This window comes from Falco biarmicus, chromosome 20 (assembly GCF_023638135.1).
Source record: "Falco biarmicus isolate bFalBia1 chromosome 20, bFalBia1.pri, whole genome shotgun sequence".
NCBI classification, from domain to species: Eukaryota; Metazoa; Chordata; class Aves; order Falconiformes; family Falconidae; genus Falco; species Falco biarmicus.
The window spans coordinates 1,497,251-1,512,957 of record NC_079307.1 but is presented as its reverse complement, the minus strand read 5'-3'; the positions used below and the strand labels follow the sequence as shown (position 1 = coordinate 1,512,957).

The window sequence follows — 15,707 nt, the reverse complement described above, 5'->3', positions numbered from 1 at the left end:
AGTTGACGAGATGCACTTCAAGTTCTTAATTCCACTATTCCTGTACTTTGCTATCGGATCACGGGTGCCTTACCAGTGACCTGACTGGTAAGATAGCAGGCCAGACCTCTACACCATGTAAATCAACACAGCTCCATTGCTATCTCAAAGGCTGCAGAAGGGTGAAATGTTTTATGGCTCTTGGGTTAGATATCAACCATAAACACAGAAAAAGAGAACTAAGTGTTGTCTCATTAACTGATAACATTGACACAGTGCAAAGAATTGCGCAAACAAATCCTCCAAAATTTTAAGATGGATATTATAGTATTTAAACTATAGCAGTACAGTTTACTCCTATAATATTCACCTTAAATTTGCAGTCAGTATGAAAAGAACTAGAAGAATGCAAACTGTTATCATATAACACTTAGTTCTGGGCATCGGTCACTTGAAGAAGAACAAATGTGACAAGTTACGATGCAGGCTCAATCAGGAAACACTAAACAGAAGTTGGACAAAACAACATGGAAGGCAATGTCGTACGTACGTACCATTTGATTAGATACAGCAAAAACCCAACGAAACAAAAAAAGCAAACCAAACCTACCTGCAGCTCCAGCTGAGCAGGCAGCATTGAGGGAAAGAAAAATACTTAGGTTATGCAATGGACTTTAAAACAGAAGCCTTGACTTCTGCAATAGTCACGCTTCTGCCGATCACTACGAGGGCCAGCTCTTCCAGCTAAGAGTTTACTCTTTACTTAGGCAAAACTCCTGAGATTTTTGCCTCAGGAAACACTAAGCAGATCTTCAAGGTTTACCCTGTAGTTAATAACTGCCCAAGGGGAGTTAAAGGGCAAAGATAAAAACCACAGATAATGTTGAAGGTGTTTTGTGACCTTTCATGTTTTCTTAGAGTTGATTAATAATGATGTAATGCATACTGCAGAGCCACAGTGAGAACGAAATGCTTTTAGCAGAAGGGAATAATTAGGGCAGGATGACAACAGGGCAAGGATTAGAAGAGTTAAAAAGTTCAGGAGTAGGGATTTTTTTTAACCTCATCTTACTGTTTGTACTCTTTGTTATACAACCAGCTGCATTTCTTTCAGCACGAAGGAAGTGACTGTGCTTTCCAAATCATACTCCTATCCCTGCCAGTTTCTGGGATCAGCGCATCAACACTCTGGACACTGCCCAGAACCGACTTAAAAACAAATATTCATTTTGGCTGTGGACCACAACATTCCTCTAGTTTGTTACACGAGAATCTTGAAGGGTGAGTGTCACTTTTCAACTCTGGGGACATAACTGCCCTATTTAAGGTCTGATCTCCAAAGAAAACCCCACAGGCTCTGAAGCAGAGGCTGAAAAATGAACTGATCCTATCAGGACTTGAACCCTGGGGCACCCGAGATCAGTGCTTCCAGACAGAGTGAAAGCACTCAGAGCATCACTGCTTTAGACCTCAGAAAAGTTGAAGCAATTTGCAAAGAATTGCTGTTGTTGAAAATCAAACCCTATATGAGTAATAAGGAAGAACTAGAGCTACACAGGTCTCCAGATCACAATCAGGAGTCAAGACTTTCTACCTGTTCTTTGGAAGTGAATGATGTACTTATGCATCTTAAAACCAAATGCTTGCCTGCTTACGATATTAAGCGCATGTCATTATAAAAAAGTGTGAATAGTCGAGTTGAATGAGCACTCACAGGGTGCTATAGAGCTTGCCGTGATTTTTCAGTGCTTAAAAAATAATGCCTGCTAGTTTAACTCTTATCTCAAGTTCTCATTGCTCACAGTCTGATGCAATACGGAAAGGTGCTACACAACCATCCATCTGCCATTCTGCCAGTGCTCCATCTGGAAACATCTCCAGGACTCTGCCTGAATGCGAGCTGCCAGATGTATGGGAAGTTAGGGAGACTTGAAGGTACAAACACATCACCAAGGACTAAATCACTACTGCAGTCCTCTTAGTTGTCATCCATTTGTAATGACTTTTCAGGGAACAGAGGCAAAATCACATGACAAAAAGTAACTTCAGAATTTCTGTCCCCTTCTTCCCACATTTACTGTTTAAGATAACCCTGAGTTGGCATCTTGCCTTCAAAAGTTCAGGGAAACAGGCAACATTTTCTCTTCCCGTCGTACCCAGGCCTCAACTTTCCACCAAGGAAGTTGCGGCATACTGTAAGCAGTGAACACCTGTATTCTCCACTACAAAAACTCAGCATCTGCCTTTGCACTTTCTTACCCATCCTTCAATACATTCAGTAAAAATCCTCCTAGATTTTAACATATGAAAAATCAAATTACTGGTAGAAACTCGTCATTCAGAGGGCACAAGCATTTTATATGGTTAATTCTGCAGCCTTAATGTGCCTGAGCCAAACTCTTCCTTCAAGATATGCCACTGCATTTATGAGGTAACACTGGTCTCGCATATATATTGCTATAAACTGTGAGCAAAATTTGGCTCAACGCCTTCCTATACGGAACAGTTACTCAACTCTTTCCTAATCCTTTCTCATCCCCTATAAATGAAGTCTTACCCCAATTGCAGCTGTTCCTTTCTGTAATCAAAATTTTACACATGGAAGAAAGAGAAAAAGATTTTAAGCTAAACAAACCAATCTCACAGTTACACGGCTTGAAGGATTATTTGCTTGAATCATTTCCCTCCCACACACAGAGAAAAAAACAGCTCACCCAATTGACACAAAGCTCAGGCTCAAAGTGTTTGCTGTTGGTACACAAAGCTCTTAGCACAGGTTTTAATCTCACAAAGGCAGGTTTTTCTACCCCAAGAAAGGACTTTATCACTAAATATCATCATCATCATCATAGTGGATCTAAACAGAGGTCGTGGTTCCTCTTTGGCAACTATTTGCAAGAAAAGAGTTCTGGGAGACACAGATGGTGCTGTGAACAAGTCATTAGTCTGTGCCACAGTACCATGATTCAGCCGGCTGTTTGAAGCACTCCTGCTTGCCAGCTTGGTTGGACTGTGTTTCTATTAAAGAATTACTGTGCTGGAACTGAAACAGCTCCAGTTGGTGACCAGTTCTCACTAGCATCTCATGAGATACTAGTTCTTTACATAAGATTTGTCTTCCTCTCACTGCAAAGAAAATTGCTAGGAATGAGACACTTTACACAGGATTTGGAAATGGATACGACGGCGAGAGAAAGAGACCAGCTGGTCCTGGCAGGCAGGTCCGGCATTCTCTCGATTACAGCAAATGGAGAGGGTGAGAGAAGACATGATCCGCTGTCCTCTTTGCTTACCCTGATACGCTTTGCTCGCCTCATGTCATCTGCTGTCATGGTGCTCTGCGTAGGCACCGTGCTCTCATCGTGCTGCGGCTGGATTTGTAGCGGGTGGTTTTCTGACTGCTGCTCCAGTGCCGACTGCGTCTCTGATGGCACTGGAGTCTGTTCCTGCTGCTCCAACCCATTCAGTGCAGTTTGTCCGGCCTCATCAAACTGCCCCTTGCTGGAAAAATGCAGCAAGTCCTGAAATCGCAAATCATACAACCAGTGATTATTCCCCCCACCCACTGAAAAATGCTTTGATAATACTCAGCAGACAACAAGATTTCTACATTTTTTAATCACAAGCTATATAAACAAGACGTGTCTACACTAACGCTTTCCTACTGCATTCTGTTGATGCTCTAAGCAGATCACCTGCACCTACAGCAACAACATTCAGACTGCCAGGGAGGAAGTGCTGCAGGTAGGGAACTCTCCTGGCCATTATTATTGTCTGATCAGACACAAGACAATCAAAACGACCCTGATGGGAACAGCCAAGCAAGTTCTTCTGCACTCATGACTGTTACTGCTTTAACCAAAGATGATGTAGGCTGACCTGTGAGAAATAGTACAACCAAATAGACTAGCACAGACCAGGGAAAGCAGAGAATTTCTGTCTCATTGAAACTGTTGTCACTCTGAAACATTATCATGTATTGTTATGCAGTGTCTCCCCCTCTCCGACAAACTAGCTGGAGTGCTGAACTGGAGAGTGACAAACGAGATGATTATGCCGTGCACTGTGCATTTTGCTACCCAGCTTCCAAGCTCTGCATACTCTCATCTACCCAGCTGCATACATCACTTATATTTATCACAGAGAGCTGTTTTCCTCCTTTTTTGCATTAGCATAAAAGAAAAAGGGAGGGTGCTGGGAGCAGGAAGCACATGCCAAACATCTACATTCTTTCCATATAAGTTCCAATAACTCCTCTGGGATGGAAACCTCTCTTACTACAAGCAAAAAACCCACAAACCCACAGATCTTTACTTGACATCACTTAATGCAACTCATGAAACTTAAAAGCACAAGCTAGGAAACAGAGCACCAAAAGTATATCAGCTCAAGGCTGGTACTGTCAAAGCACAAAAGCAGGTGTGGGAGAAGAAAACCAGGGAGGTGCCAGAAGGAGCGCAGCTGTTATAAACACTGAATGCTCACCAGAGAGAGACACTTAGTAGAGCAATATACCAGCCAAATGTCCAGTCCCGGCCTAGGTGGCAAGTTTCCATGCTTGCTGACGTTAAACAGTGCTCACAGCATCCCAAGTCTCATGTTCTCAGGCAGATGAACTCATGCCTAGTCATTAGCGAGGCGGGCAGACCTCCAAAGGCTCGGGACAGAACCACAGCCCTGCTCAACTGTATGGATGCACGCGAACCAGCCCTGGGCCTCGGTCCAAGCTGGCAAGATGGGCACCACCTCCAGTCCAGAGGCCATTTAGCCACATTAGCACAGGACTGCGCCCAGTAAGCCCTGTTCCCAAACTCTTAACTCCAGAGAGACAGTGTTATGCTTACTCGTCTAAATGGAGCTGGCTCATATCACATCAGCTTGCAAAGAGGGCGATCTCGCAACTGTCTGCACTTAACGTCACATTTAGGGCAATCCCGCAGGCCCAGAAAACAAGCATTCATAGGCAACATATACATTCCTCCTCTCAGTCTGAACCACGACCCAGTGAGATGCCAGACGAAAATTACCACTCCAGATATCAGCTTTCAGCTAAGCCATAAAATAGAGCCACTGATCCCTTCTGACACCTTTCCTAAAAGGACTTGGTGGTAACCTATGTGTCGTCAGCATCAGAGGGAATTTAGCATTCTACTTAAGCGCATCATAGTAGAATACAAGCAAAACAACATTCTGCAGTAAGTATGCCTACAGGAGGCCCTTTTGTTAATATTAAAATATCATAAAGAATCATAGCGCAAACTGATTTAATTCCACCAGCAACAGTTATAAGAGCAGGCTCTGACCTCACGCTCCAGAAAGGACAAATACGAACCTAAATTCCCATTACAGTTTTACTGTCTAAATTACTTTTGTGATGCTGCTTAACTGCCGCAATAACCTATCTCCCTGCTAAGTGCTTTGGGATGAAAGTTGCTGTAGAAATGCAAGTGATTTTACAGTTTTTATAAAAGGAGAGTACTGTGCTCCCCCGGCCGAGAATTGTCCCCAGTAATTAACCAATAATTACTTGGGTGTAAGTCCAAAGCACACACTTGATCTGCACCAATGCCCCAAATTCTTTTAGTCAAGAGTTTATATCGCACGTGATTTTTTTTTCATCCTCTCCATCTGCAAAAATATACCTGTGTCCCTTCTTCACACTTCTCCCCATTTTCACTGGTTACTTCCATACGCATGAATTTGGGAGGGCGCCCCGGGCGTCTGCCTGGTCCAAACCTTCTCTTTCCTCGCCCACGACCTCGGCCTCTGGCTCTGCAGAATACATATTGCTCCAGGTTAGAGACAAAAAAAAGATGGCTTTGGAATCTCCACTGATGTTACGTGTTCTTTCTTAGCATCACTATTCACCTATTCAACTCAGTAACAATGACCTGCAGTAAATAATAAAACCTGAAGAAATTCTGAGCGCAAAAAAATAGCATACTGGCTGGTATTTATGTTGTGCTCTACCAGAAAACATTAAAATCTAATTCTGTAATTGTGGGACTGAGGACTACTGGCTTCTAGCAAGTCCTCTGCCATGGCAACTCTCCTACTTCCAACACCCCAGTGTACGGTGTGCTGGAAAATGTTTTCAGCTAGATCGAACAACTGCACAAGGGAACCAATTTAAAACCTGAAGCCATAACATCCCTCTCTAAAAACGCACTTAGCCATTGATGCCAGGCAGTAAGCTGGAGGAAAGAATTTCTCGTGTCAAAAAAACCCCAAACCAAAACACAGCCACTTGCTAAGTTAGAGGAGAAAGGTGGCACCAATGTCTTCTGCTCTCTGATGGATGTTTGTAGATTCAGCTTTTAACAGGTCAGGATAAACTATCTTGCCAGCCCAACGAGAAACCAAACCACTAGAACTCTTGTGCTCCAAGCTCTGTATCTGCATACATCTGAGACAAGTCAGTATTTCAAAACTGTGGTACTGAAATATTGCACTTCAAGTCATCGGCAAAAAACTAAAAGCAAGCCAAAGCAACCTCACCAGTTTCAACGGGGTATTTATTTCCCTCAAGCTACTTCTTTCACAAAGTCTCTTACACCTGTCAGCTTCCTCCTGTCATATTCTTACTTCCTAGCGCTGACCCATTCTCTCACAGGTACCCAAAGTGGTCAGTAAGATCTGCAGGGCAAAGACCCTCCTCTCTGCAAGTCTGGGGAAACACCAGTGACACACAGGCAAAGCTAAAGCTTTCGGTACCTGCTGAAGAAGTCCAGCTTCTCATCGTGGGAGTTGAGGTGCTGCTGGAGTTGCTCTGAGCTCATGAAACGACGATTGCACTCGTAACACGGCCAGTTCTTCTCTTGCTCTCTGAGAACTATGTTCGATAGGAAACATCAACGACCACATTTCAGTCATCACCAGCTAAACACCCCTTCCCCACCCCAAGCCTTTCTGTCCTCCACAGACCACATTTCACCCCTGAAGGTTAGACAGACCACAGAATACCCAGCACTGCTTCATTTAGCTTTGCTTTTCATTCCCTCTGCACTGTGGCATGACTACAGCTCATCACAGAAGGACGAAAAGGTCACTGGGGACAAGTCACATGGAATATAAACACTGTTTAAAATTCAGGGAGATCCTGAAATTTACCCTTGTATGGAAGAGCACCTGCAGGATTCTCTCTGGCGTAAGTTAGGGGAAGTCAAGAGAAATTTCTCAGTCTGAAGCAGTAGCTCATTGGTTTATGACACAGACTCGACATTAGACATCAAGTTCAGAAACATACCTCTTTCCAGCAGCAGCCTATTGCTTCCCAGAAACTGAGGCAGAAGCTTAAATTATTGTAATATTAACATGAGAAGAGTTAGTAGAAGTCCCAATAATAAAATCTAGATCTGGTTTAAACATTCCTTAACCTAGCAGAATTTTGGGAGCACTACACAGGCCATATACTTGAAACTAAGTAGTACAACACCCAGCCACCAGCACACCGCAAAAGCAGAGAGCAGAAGAGCCCAAGTTACCCTTCCTTTCCTCCTCAGATATGTCATGGATCTTCTGGTTCACAAACTCTGCATAAGAGGCAGCGTACCACACCTGCAGCAGGAATACAAGACAACAGAACACGTAGATGGAACCAGAACTAAAGGGAAATAATTTGAAAATGGTTTTTATTGCTTGCCTCAACCACTATCTCTTATTATTGAGGGTGAAGGCAGCAATAACACCTGTTGAGATCAATATGCCCCTACTGCGGAATAAAAGAGCTTTGCTCAGAAAGCATATCCATTTAATTTTAAGATATAACCTCCTAATATGAATGTTCATCTCACACACGGCTACCAGTAGCTCTAAAGGAAGCAAGATTAATCTCTTTAGACCCAACCGTATGAGTGTAAAGGATGGATGTCAGCGGAGTGCTGTTGCTTTGTTGTACCAAGGGGAATGGAAAAGTTTTTAACTCGGGGGATTTCCCCATTTCCTTCCTGCTCTTTAAACAGACAATAGGCAGCACCATCCGCAGAGACTCATTTAAAATGTTCCTGAGCTTGTGAAGGATTCCAGCAATACAGTCCTGCTTTCCAGAACAAAGACCTGCCAGGCTGCAGCACAATGGCCCCAATTTCATTATACAAGGGATTTAGGAAGCCTTCAGCAGAGAGAACGATGGGAAGCAGAAAGACAAAGTTTATTAGAGCCTAAAATCAGATGCTCACATGTAGCTGAGAATTCCTGCATCACTTCTCATTTCACCTTACTGTTTGATTAAAAAGGTTCCATTTTCAAAGGGATTTCTTAAAGGCGGCACAAACAGATTTTCAACATGAAAAATCTGGCCAAGTTTAAAATTGCAGTGGGCCACAGGCATTTTCATAGCAGTGGTGAGCAGCATTTCTAATTCCTTCAGAGACTCACTCACAGGCACGCGTTACTTCGTGGGATTCTCACTAGCTGGACAAAGAAGAAAGCTTGGAGCTCCTAGACTACTCACCTGTCGCACACTACAGAAGTTCTCAACTTTTAACTGACTGGTCCCCCCAGTTCAGTCTTTGGACAAAATTTATACAAATACCCTACACCCATGTGGGAAGGAAAACACATTGCAGAGCCTAGGTAATTTGCTTTCAATTATCAAACCAATTTTACCCCAAAAGACACTACTAACACATAAAGCAAGAAAAATGGTGCTTCTGCAGACAGCTCTATACAGATTTAATTAAAGTCTGATTTCAAATTGATTTAAAAAAAAAACTGTTGAGAAAATGATGTTTGGAAACACTTAAAATGGATTAACGAGGTTTCTAGCGATTCAGCCTAAATTAAGGACTGATTTCAGAGAAACCAAAAAGAGCTCGACTCTTAAAACTCAGCAACAAGCGTATAAAGCAGGCTTATGCCCTGGTTTAGCAAAGTGTGTTTAAAACCTTTGTGAAATTGTTGAAATTTACACGCAAGAAAAGATTTGAAGAACCATTTCCTCACATCAAAGTTTTTTGGTTTCCCCCTGTTCCCCAAAAGATGTTGAAAACAAAGGCCATCTCAGCCAGCCACGCTGTTTTGAGCTCAAAGTAAACAATACATTTTTAGAGGGAACAAAAAGTAACTCACAGGGAAGTCACAATATCCTTTATCATTTTCCACATGCAAAGTTTCAAAAGTTCCAGGAAAGCCAGGTAAAGTGAGAGACCATATTCACTTAAGGCACCAGAAAACAAGTCAGGGACACACAGGACTAACTGGAAAGGGCATCCAGAACTAAAAAGAATAAGACTGCTGCAATAAAAATTAGATTGCATCAGCAAAATACATGCAGTGTAAAGCATGACAGTGACAGACAAATCATTTACATACTCTTATTTTACACTTCCTCATTATATACCTGAGCCAAAGCTCATTTGAAGTCCCTAAGTCAGTGACTAGCTACTTGCTGACTTCAGAGACATTGGATTCAGGCCATCATGTGCTTTATCAGAGAAAAAAAGCCCTAAAACTTTTTACAGCAATCATTTCCAGCACTTGTAGATGCACTTATTAGGTAGCAACTCGGAAGATTTGATTTCATCAGTAGAAAAAAAGTGAGTCACGAAACACGAGCAGTGCCATACCTTGAGTTCCTGCTTGGGCTCCACGTTTTTAATGGTTGTGTAATAAATGTGATGGCCGTACTGATATGCTACCAGGTTCTGCTCCAAATGGTTTTGAGCTGGACGCACAAACATCATCCAGTTACAAAGAGCCTCGCTAGAAAGTTCAAACCATAGGTCCTCTTGCAAATCTCTGTCTTTTCTGTCACCCTTATCAAGGGAAACCTGTAGCAAAATCCAATTACATGTGACTGTAACTGCCTGGCAGCAGGTTCAAAAGAATTTGAGTTTCTAATAAAAAACCCCCACAAATCACTACTGTGCCCATGCAGCTTTTACATTAGGAAAGCAATGAAGGCATAGCTGATTTTCTCTTTGCTAGCAGGGATCCAGAACGAGGCAGCACTTAAAAAAGCACTTAAAAAACAGGTAGAGATTGAACTAGGGAGACACAATGGACCCTTCCGTGGCTTTTAAAAGCAAGAAGCATTCATTAAAAGGGTCAGGCACGGTACTTGGCATGGGGCTATCAATGAGGCACAAGAAGCTGTAGCTTTAGTAGGCTACAGAGCATCAGTTGTCAGATGTTTCTAAGTGGCAGACCCACTTCTCCTTTCATTTCCTGACTCATGACGCTGCCTCAAGCTGGAAGCAGCACTCTGTAGCTGAACTTCTGTTGGGCTGCTGAATCTGCCTGTGGTGACAGGCACTGACATCGGAGACCAGCGCTCCTAACACAAGGGAGCTAACCTCCAGCAAATAAAAGACCAATTCCTCTATCAAAACCAGTAAATACACGGATAAAAGTCAAATCTATTACTCCTCACGCCAATGCCTTGGCACGAGGAAAGGGAGAAAAATCTCTCCTCTCCCCTACATCTCATGGGGGAGAGGAGGGAAAGGGAAAGAAAAATATTTTTAACTTAAGTTACAGTATGACACAAGATAACGGCTGCAAAACATCCTCAGATGGGGCTGCTATTTTTATGTCCAGATGCTGCTTCAGCCCACGTGAGAGTGACTCACAGCATTCCTCGTTATGTGCCCTATATACTGTAACACCGTAATGCCAGAATATTCACCACAATTATTGTGTCTCCCTGAATAACAGCGTAGATTTCAAGCCAAAGCAATCTGGGTATTTCTGAGTCACATTCAAAGACGAAAGCAACAAAAGAACATCTCTAGTGAAGCAACATGGGCGCAGACCGACACATTCATGAAAAGATCAAAGCTCAAGCACAAATCGATCCCTCTTCTTCTCTCGCGCACATCCCCCCTTACCTTCAAATGGATATAGCAGTCTTTGAGTTCAGTTTGTCTAACCAGGGGTCCTTCCACAGGTCCAAACTGCGTGCGTTTTGGGATACGCCTTTTGGAGAACACACCTCCCAAAAACCTGTCTATATAGAGCACCAAGGGGAGGCTGGCTCTCGCCCTGGTCAGCACAGGCCGGTTTGGGATTGGATGCAAAGGTCCGTGTTTGGGACACACAGAGGGATGTGCATTATTACACTCTTCACACCCTACAACACAAAGTCAGAGAGGACATAACTGCCAGGCAGACGCTCACACACCAGCTCAGAAGAGACAGCCTTATCTCTCTCTAAACATCTTTGGCTCAGCTGTGGGAACATTTATTCCAATAGTCTAACTACATTTTAAAACGTTAGTGAGGGCAACCTCCTGCAAAACGAAGAACAAAGCGGCTCAGACGCCACCTGAGACAGAATCTTGTCTTTTCAAGTAAAGCAGCCAAATATGAGCCTATGTTTCCGAGTATAAAGGGGTTTGCTTATTACTGCTAAAATCTGAATGGATTTTGGCTGTATCTACTAGAGGGCTGATGGAGGGGAAAGAAAAAACAGGAGGGCAGCTGGTACACTACATATGACTTCATATGCTTACACAAATCATTGGGATCAAAGGGTCGAGGTGGATCTGGATCCCATTCATCCATGTCAGTGTCTTCCCCATCTTCATCCTCATCTTCATCCTCCTCATCTTCCTCTTTTGTTTCCATCCTTCCCATTTGATTCTGCAGAGGTGCTAAAGGGTCAGAACCATCCACTGCCTCCATAGGAGGTAACACCTGGTTATGCACCGGTAATGATGCCTGAGGAGAGAATTCACAAACAAACAATCAAAATCGATTTGTGAAGAAAAACACTTTTACAAAAGACGAACAATGAAGGCTGTTGCTAGTCTACCCTTTGTGCTTCCTTTGGGAACGGAAAGGAGGATGAGGGAAAGTGGAACGACATGATAAACGCTTGCCAAGGGCTGTTTCACATCGCTGCTGCTGACAGCCTCACTCAGGACAGCTCTGTCACTGTCTCGCTCTACCCTGTCAAAGACTGACTTCTCAGGAGAAGAAACTGATACCAGAGAAATTCTGGACCCTCACAGAAGGTCTGAAACAGTCCAGGCTCTGTGGAAATTATCTGGAGCTTAAAGCTGTGGTTTAACTTCTTTTGTACAAGTGAGAGAATCCTGAACTTTGGCACGTGATCTTTTCTCACCTATCTTACAGTCAAGCAAATACAATTCCAAAGCATTCATGTAGATCAATAAGGGACGAGGTAACATGGGGACTAGATATAAACTATGGGGCATGGAGGACAGTTGAGGGCACTGTATTCTTCCACTAACTTTAAAGTTTATCCTTTGCCTTCCCTACAAAAAAAAAAATATATATACAAAATATAAGTGCACTGCACAGAATATTCCTTCACCCATGCAGGTTTCTCAGGTGGAGAACAAGAAACATGACACACAGTAAACTGTCTTAGAAGACTGGCAAAGAGACTCGGTGGCTGTTGGCCCTACATGACAGTCAGTCTTACACCTTCCGTTAACTTTGCTTGTCAAAGCCGAGAAGAGTATTTTAAGGTGGCTGCTCAAGACAGAACAATCTGTAGAACAGGTTTCTCCGTGTATTAAATACATAATCTCTCCTACAATAAAACACCACACACTCCATGGTGAGACTATGAAAGACGGTACAAATCTGTGCTGCAGCTTCCTCGCATCGCCTCCTCTATCACTCAGACACGTTTCATCACCTGAGACAATGGAGCAATGAAATCAGTGCACTCGTACATTTAAGAGAAAAGGGTGCCTGGCAACTTACTCTATCTGCTTGCGGACCCTGCTCCAGAGCCATTTGCTGGGGGGATTCGGCAACGTTGCCGAGCACGGACAGGTTGGTGGGATTCATGCTCTGAGCAGCAGCAGGCAAGAGCACAGTTACCTAAAATTATAGGCACTCATTTTAGCACTGCGTCATTTCCATCAGTCACATATGGGCAGTGCCCTGCATGCAAAGTTCCAGTCCTACACTAGGTCAAAACCTGCAGCATTTTTTTTTTTTCTATATTTGTTTCTTTTAAAATCCTGCAGATCCAGGAACAAAGGAAAAGGCTTCAAAAATCAGTCTGTATTTTGCAGTTTTGAATTTCCTAGCTCCCGCTCTTGGCTTTAAGTTAAGGTCCTATCTAGCCTGGGTTCAAACCGCACTAAAAACAGATCTGAGGAGCTCTTTAGCTTTTGCTAAAACTGGTGATGTGGAGTCTTTTTTCTTTTGTGTGTCCAAATTTACTTTCTTAAAAGGAAAAGACAAAGAAGGAAAAAGAAGTCTCATCTTTTTGCTTATTTTTCTTTTTCTCAAGCAAACCAAGATCCATTATGAAAACAAGATGGTATATTGACCTCGTTGGAAGATCCAGCACTCAAACAAAAGGAATCCAACAGTCATTTTTTCTTTATGTTATTTGGTCGCACTATAGATTTCTGGTTCTTCTCATCTTTTTTTGGTGTGGTAACAAGAAAATTAATGCATATTACCACACTGCTCCCATCCATTCAGCAATAAAACAAAACAGAATTAAGATCCTAGGAATCACCTTTCCTGTCTCATTTCCTGCTTATCTATACAGGAATTTGCACCATTATCCCGCATGATTTTTCATCCTTCTCTACAGCAGACACCATGTGGCTTCTAGTTTGTGCCTCTGACTGTTAAGCAGCTTTTATGCTAAAACTTTTATGCTAAGCCCCAGCCCCTCTACAGAGTACTTAAAAATATCAGATAAAACAGAGAACAGCAAATTGTGCCAACAGTGAAGGAGCAGACAAGAAAATCCATAATATAAGCAGATAGCCGTAGAACTTAATCTAGTTATTTTGTTTAAAGAGGTATAAAAGTAATTTATGAAACTGCTTTAAAAGTACAGCAAAAAGACTACAGGGAACCATGTGACAGCAAGGAGGAAACTACCAAGACAACAGCTGAACCAAACTGTCTGGTATTGACATTTCTGATGCCAAGTGGCAACAGAAAAGGCATCATTATTCAGTGGCACACCTCCAGGTCTGCCAGCAATTGGAGGTTCACACAAGCTTGCATCTATTTCTACCTCATATTAGCATTTCCTACTACTAATGGCACTCCAAACATATCCTTTCACTTCCACGTCAGAGACTGCAAGGAACACAGGCATTATTTTTATCTTAAAAAAGAAAATGAAAGGTTTTTAAAGTTTCTTTTGAAAGACAAGAGGAGCTTTAATTATTATTTTAACATTTGTTGTCAGTTCAGGCATGTCCCACATGAAATGCTGATGTAAAAAACACCTGCAGAGGCAGGAGCTGCCACAGGGAGGGACTAACCATTCACAAGCAAACACCTCTGTTGGGGCTGCCATCAGTGTTGGAAGGGAGGACACACAGACAAGTGCTCATGCCCTCGATACTCAACATGGGTCAGCAACTGCACAGTGCTGTAAAGAGTGTCACTTTGCATTGCACATATAAGTAATCCCTACTTGAAATTAGATTTAATTATTAAATGAGCTTTAAGACAACCCAATGGGATTTTCTGGCTTCTTAACGCAAGGAAATTGACGCAGCAAAAAATTCCAAACACCTCCGGAGAACTGGAAGAAATCAGTTAACACTTATACTGTGCCAGTCTTATTGTTTCCTGCCTGCACCTCAACAGTTTAGAAGGTCTTCTTTTAGAAAGAAGAAAATGTATTTTCAGTGCACATTCAACCCCAAAACTGTTAATAAAGATGCATTTTAATGATGGCATTAGTAATGATTCCAATCTAACACATCCACTCACACATGCCATTAAAGACTCACCAAGCAGTAACAGGTTTAAGTCTCTGACAAGTGGAGAACTTGAACTAAAGATCTCGATCTGAGAGCACCTATACCAAATCACCACAATGCAGTCCCCAAAGATACCAGTAAAAGTTAACGAGACCTTCCCATCTATGGCAGACAAAAAAAACCCCAACCCCAAATCATCAAAGCTTTATAAACACAGGCTCAAATTTTACTCTGTTGCTAGCTCACTTCACAACGGCAAGCACATCAGACCTGGCGTGCCATGGTAAGGTAAGGGAGCCAGTAAGTGAACTTCTCCAGGTCTTACAATTAATTTCCTGTGAAGTTTCTAGCAAACCTAGAATTTGATCCAGAGTTTCTATCCCTTGAGAGCCTTTTATGGACTTAAAGGAAATTGGATCAGAGGTTATATGAGGACAGCTGCAAACCCAGGTTTTCCAGAACGACACGTTAAAATCAAGTCAGCCACATCAGTTCGCAGACTTATTAAAAGGGACACTGTTGGAAGGCTTTTCACCTGGGGCAGTAAATAAATACTTTTGTTGAACAAGAATTAAAAAGAATTAACTCAAACTCTCTTAACTTGCCTTGCCATTCATGCACAAGCTAGCCAAGATCATAGTGGCATGCTATCGTACACTTTTTGCCCTTGATCCCTGGGATGACAGCACATGACTGAGGACTGCCATTTGTCAAACTCTGAGAGGGCCTATTATGCTCTAGCACCACAACAATGTCCCTTTACCTTCAGCAACAGTTCCCTTACAGTTTCAGGCCCAAGGAAAATAATGTCTCCTTCTTACCTGCTGGGTGGTGGCATCCTGTTGGACGTAAGCCACTTGGGACGGATCTGTAAACAGAGTCTAGACAAAGTGAAAAAGGCTTATCAAACCGGCCTTAGGGTTGTTTACTCCCAACTCACACAAAAATTACTCTGCCACCAAGAAACGATCCACATTTGATCCTTTGCTACCTTCTAATGTGCCTACTGTCACAGCAGATTAGTTCAACTTACCCAAGTGGACATACAGGCATAGAAATTAAACT

At 42.6% G+C, this 15,707-nt stretch overlaps 1 protein-coding gene across 10 annotated transcripts in view; it reads right to left on the bottom strand.

Annotated features, from left to right (window-relative positions):
* PRDM10 (PR/SET domain 10) overlaps positions 1 to 15,707 on the bottom strand; it is a 47,081-nt gene that overhangs the window by 17,003 nt on the left and 14,371 nt on the right. For 8 of the 10 annotated variants that reach the window (XM_056322703.1, XM_056322702.1, XM_056322709.1 and 5 more), the window contains exons 4-12: positions 15,464 to 15,523; positions 12,658 to 12,777; positions 11,433 to 11,640; positions 10,809 to 11,050; positions 9,546 to 9,749; positions 7,464 to 7,536; positions 6,694 to 6,811; positions 5,622 to 5,751; positions 3,273 to 3,500 (exon numbers count right to left, since the gene is read on the bottom strand). In XM_056322703.1, coding sequence (XP_056178678.1) covers positions 3,273 to 3,500; positions 5,622 to 5,751; positions 6,694 to 6,811; positions 7,464 to 7,536; positions 9,546 to 9,749; positions 10,809 to 11,050; positions 11,433 to 11,640; positions 12,658 to 12,777; positions 15,464 to 15,523 — 1,383 coding nt within the window. The remainder of the gene's footprint in view (positions 1 to 3,272; positions 3,501 to 5,621; positions 5,752 to 6,693; positions 6,812 to 7,463; positions 7,537 to 9,545; positions 9,750 to 10,808; positions 11,051 to 11,432; positions 11,641 to 12,657; positions 12,778 to 15,463; positions 15,524 to 15,707) is intronic. The other 2 variants (XM_056322712.1, XM_056322710.1) reach the window with 2 other exon arrangements.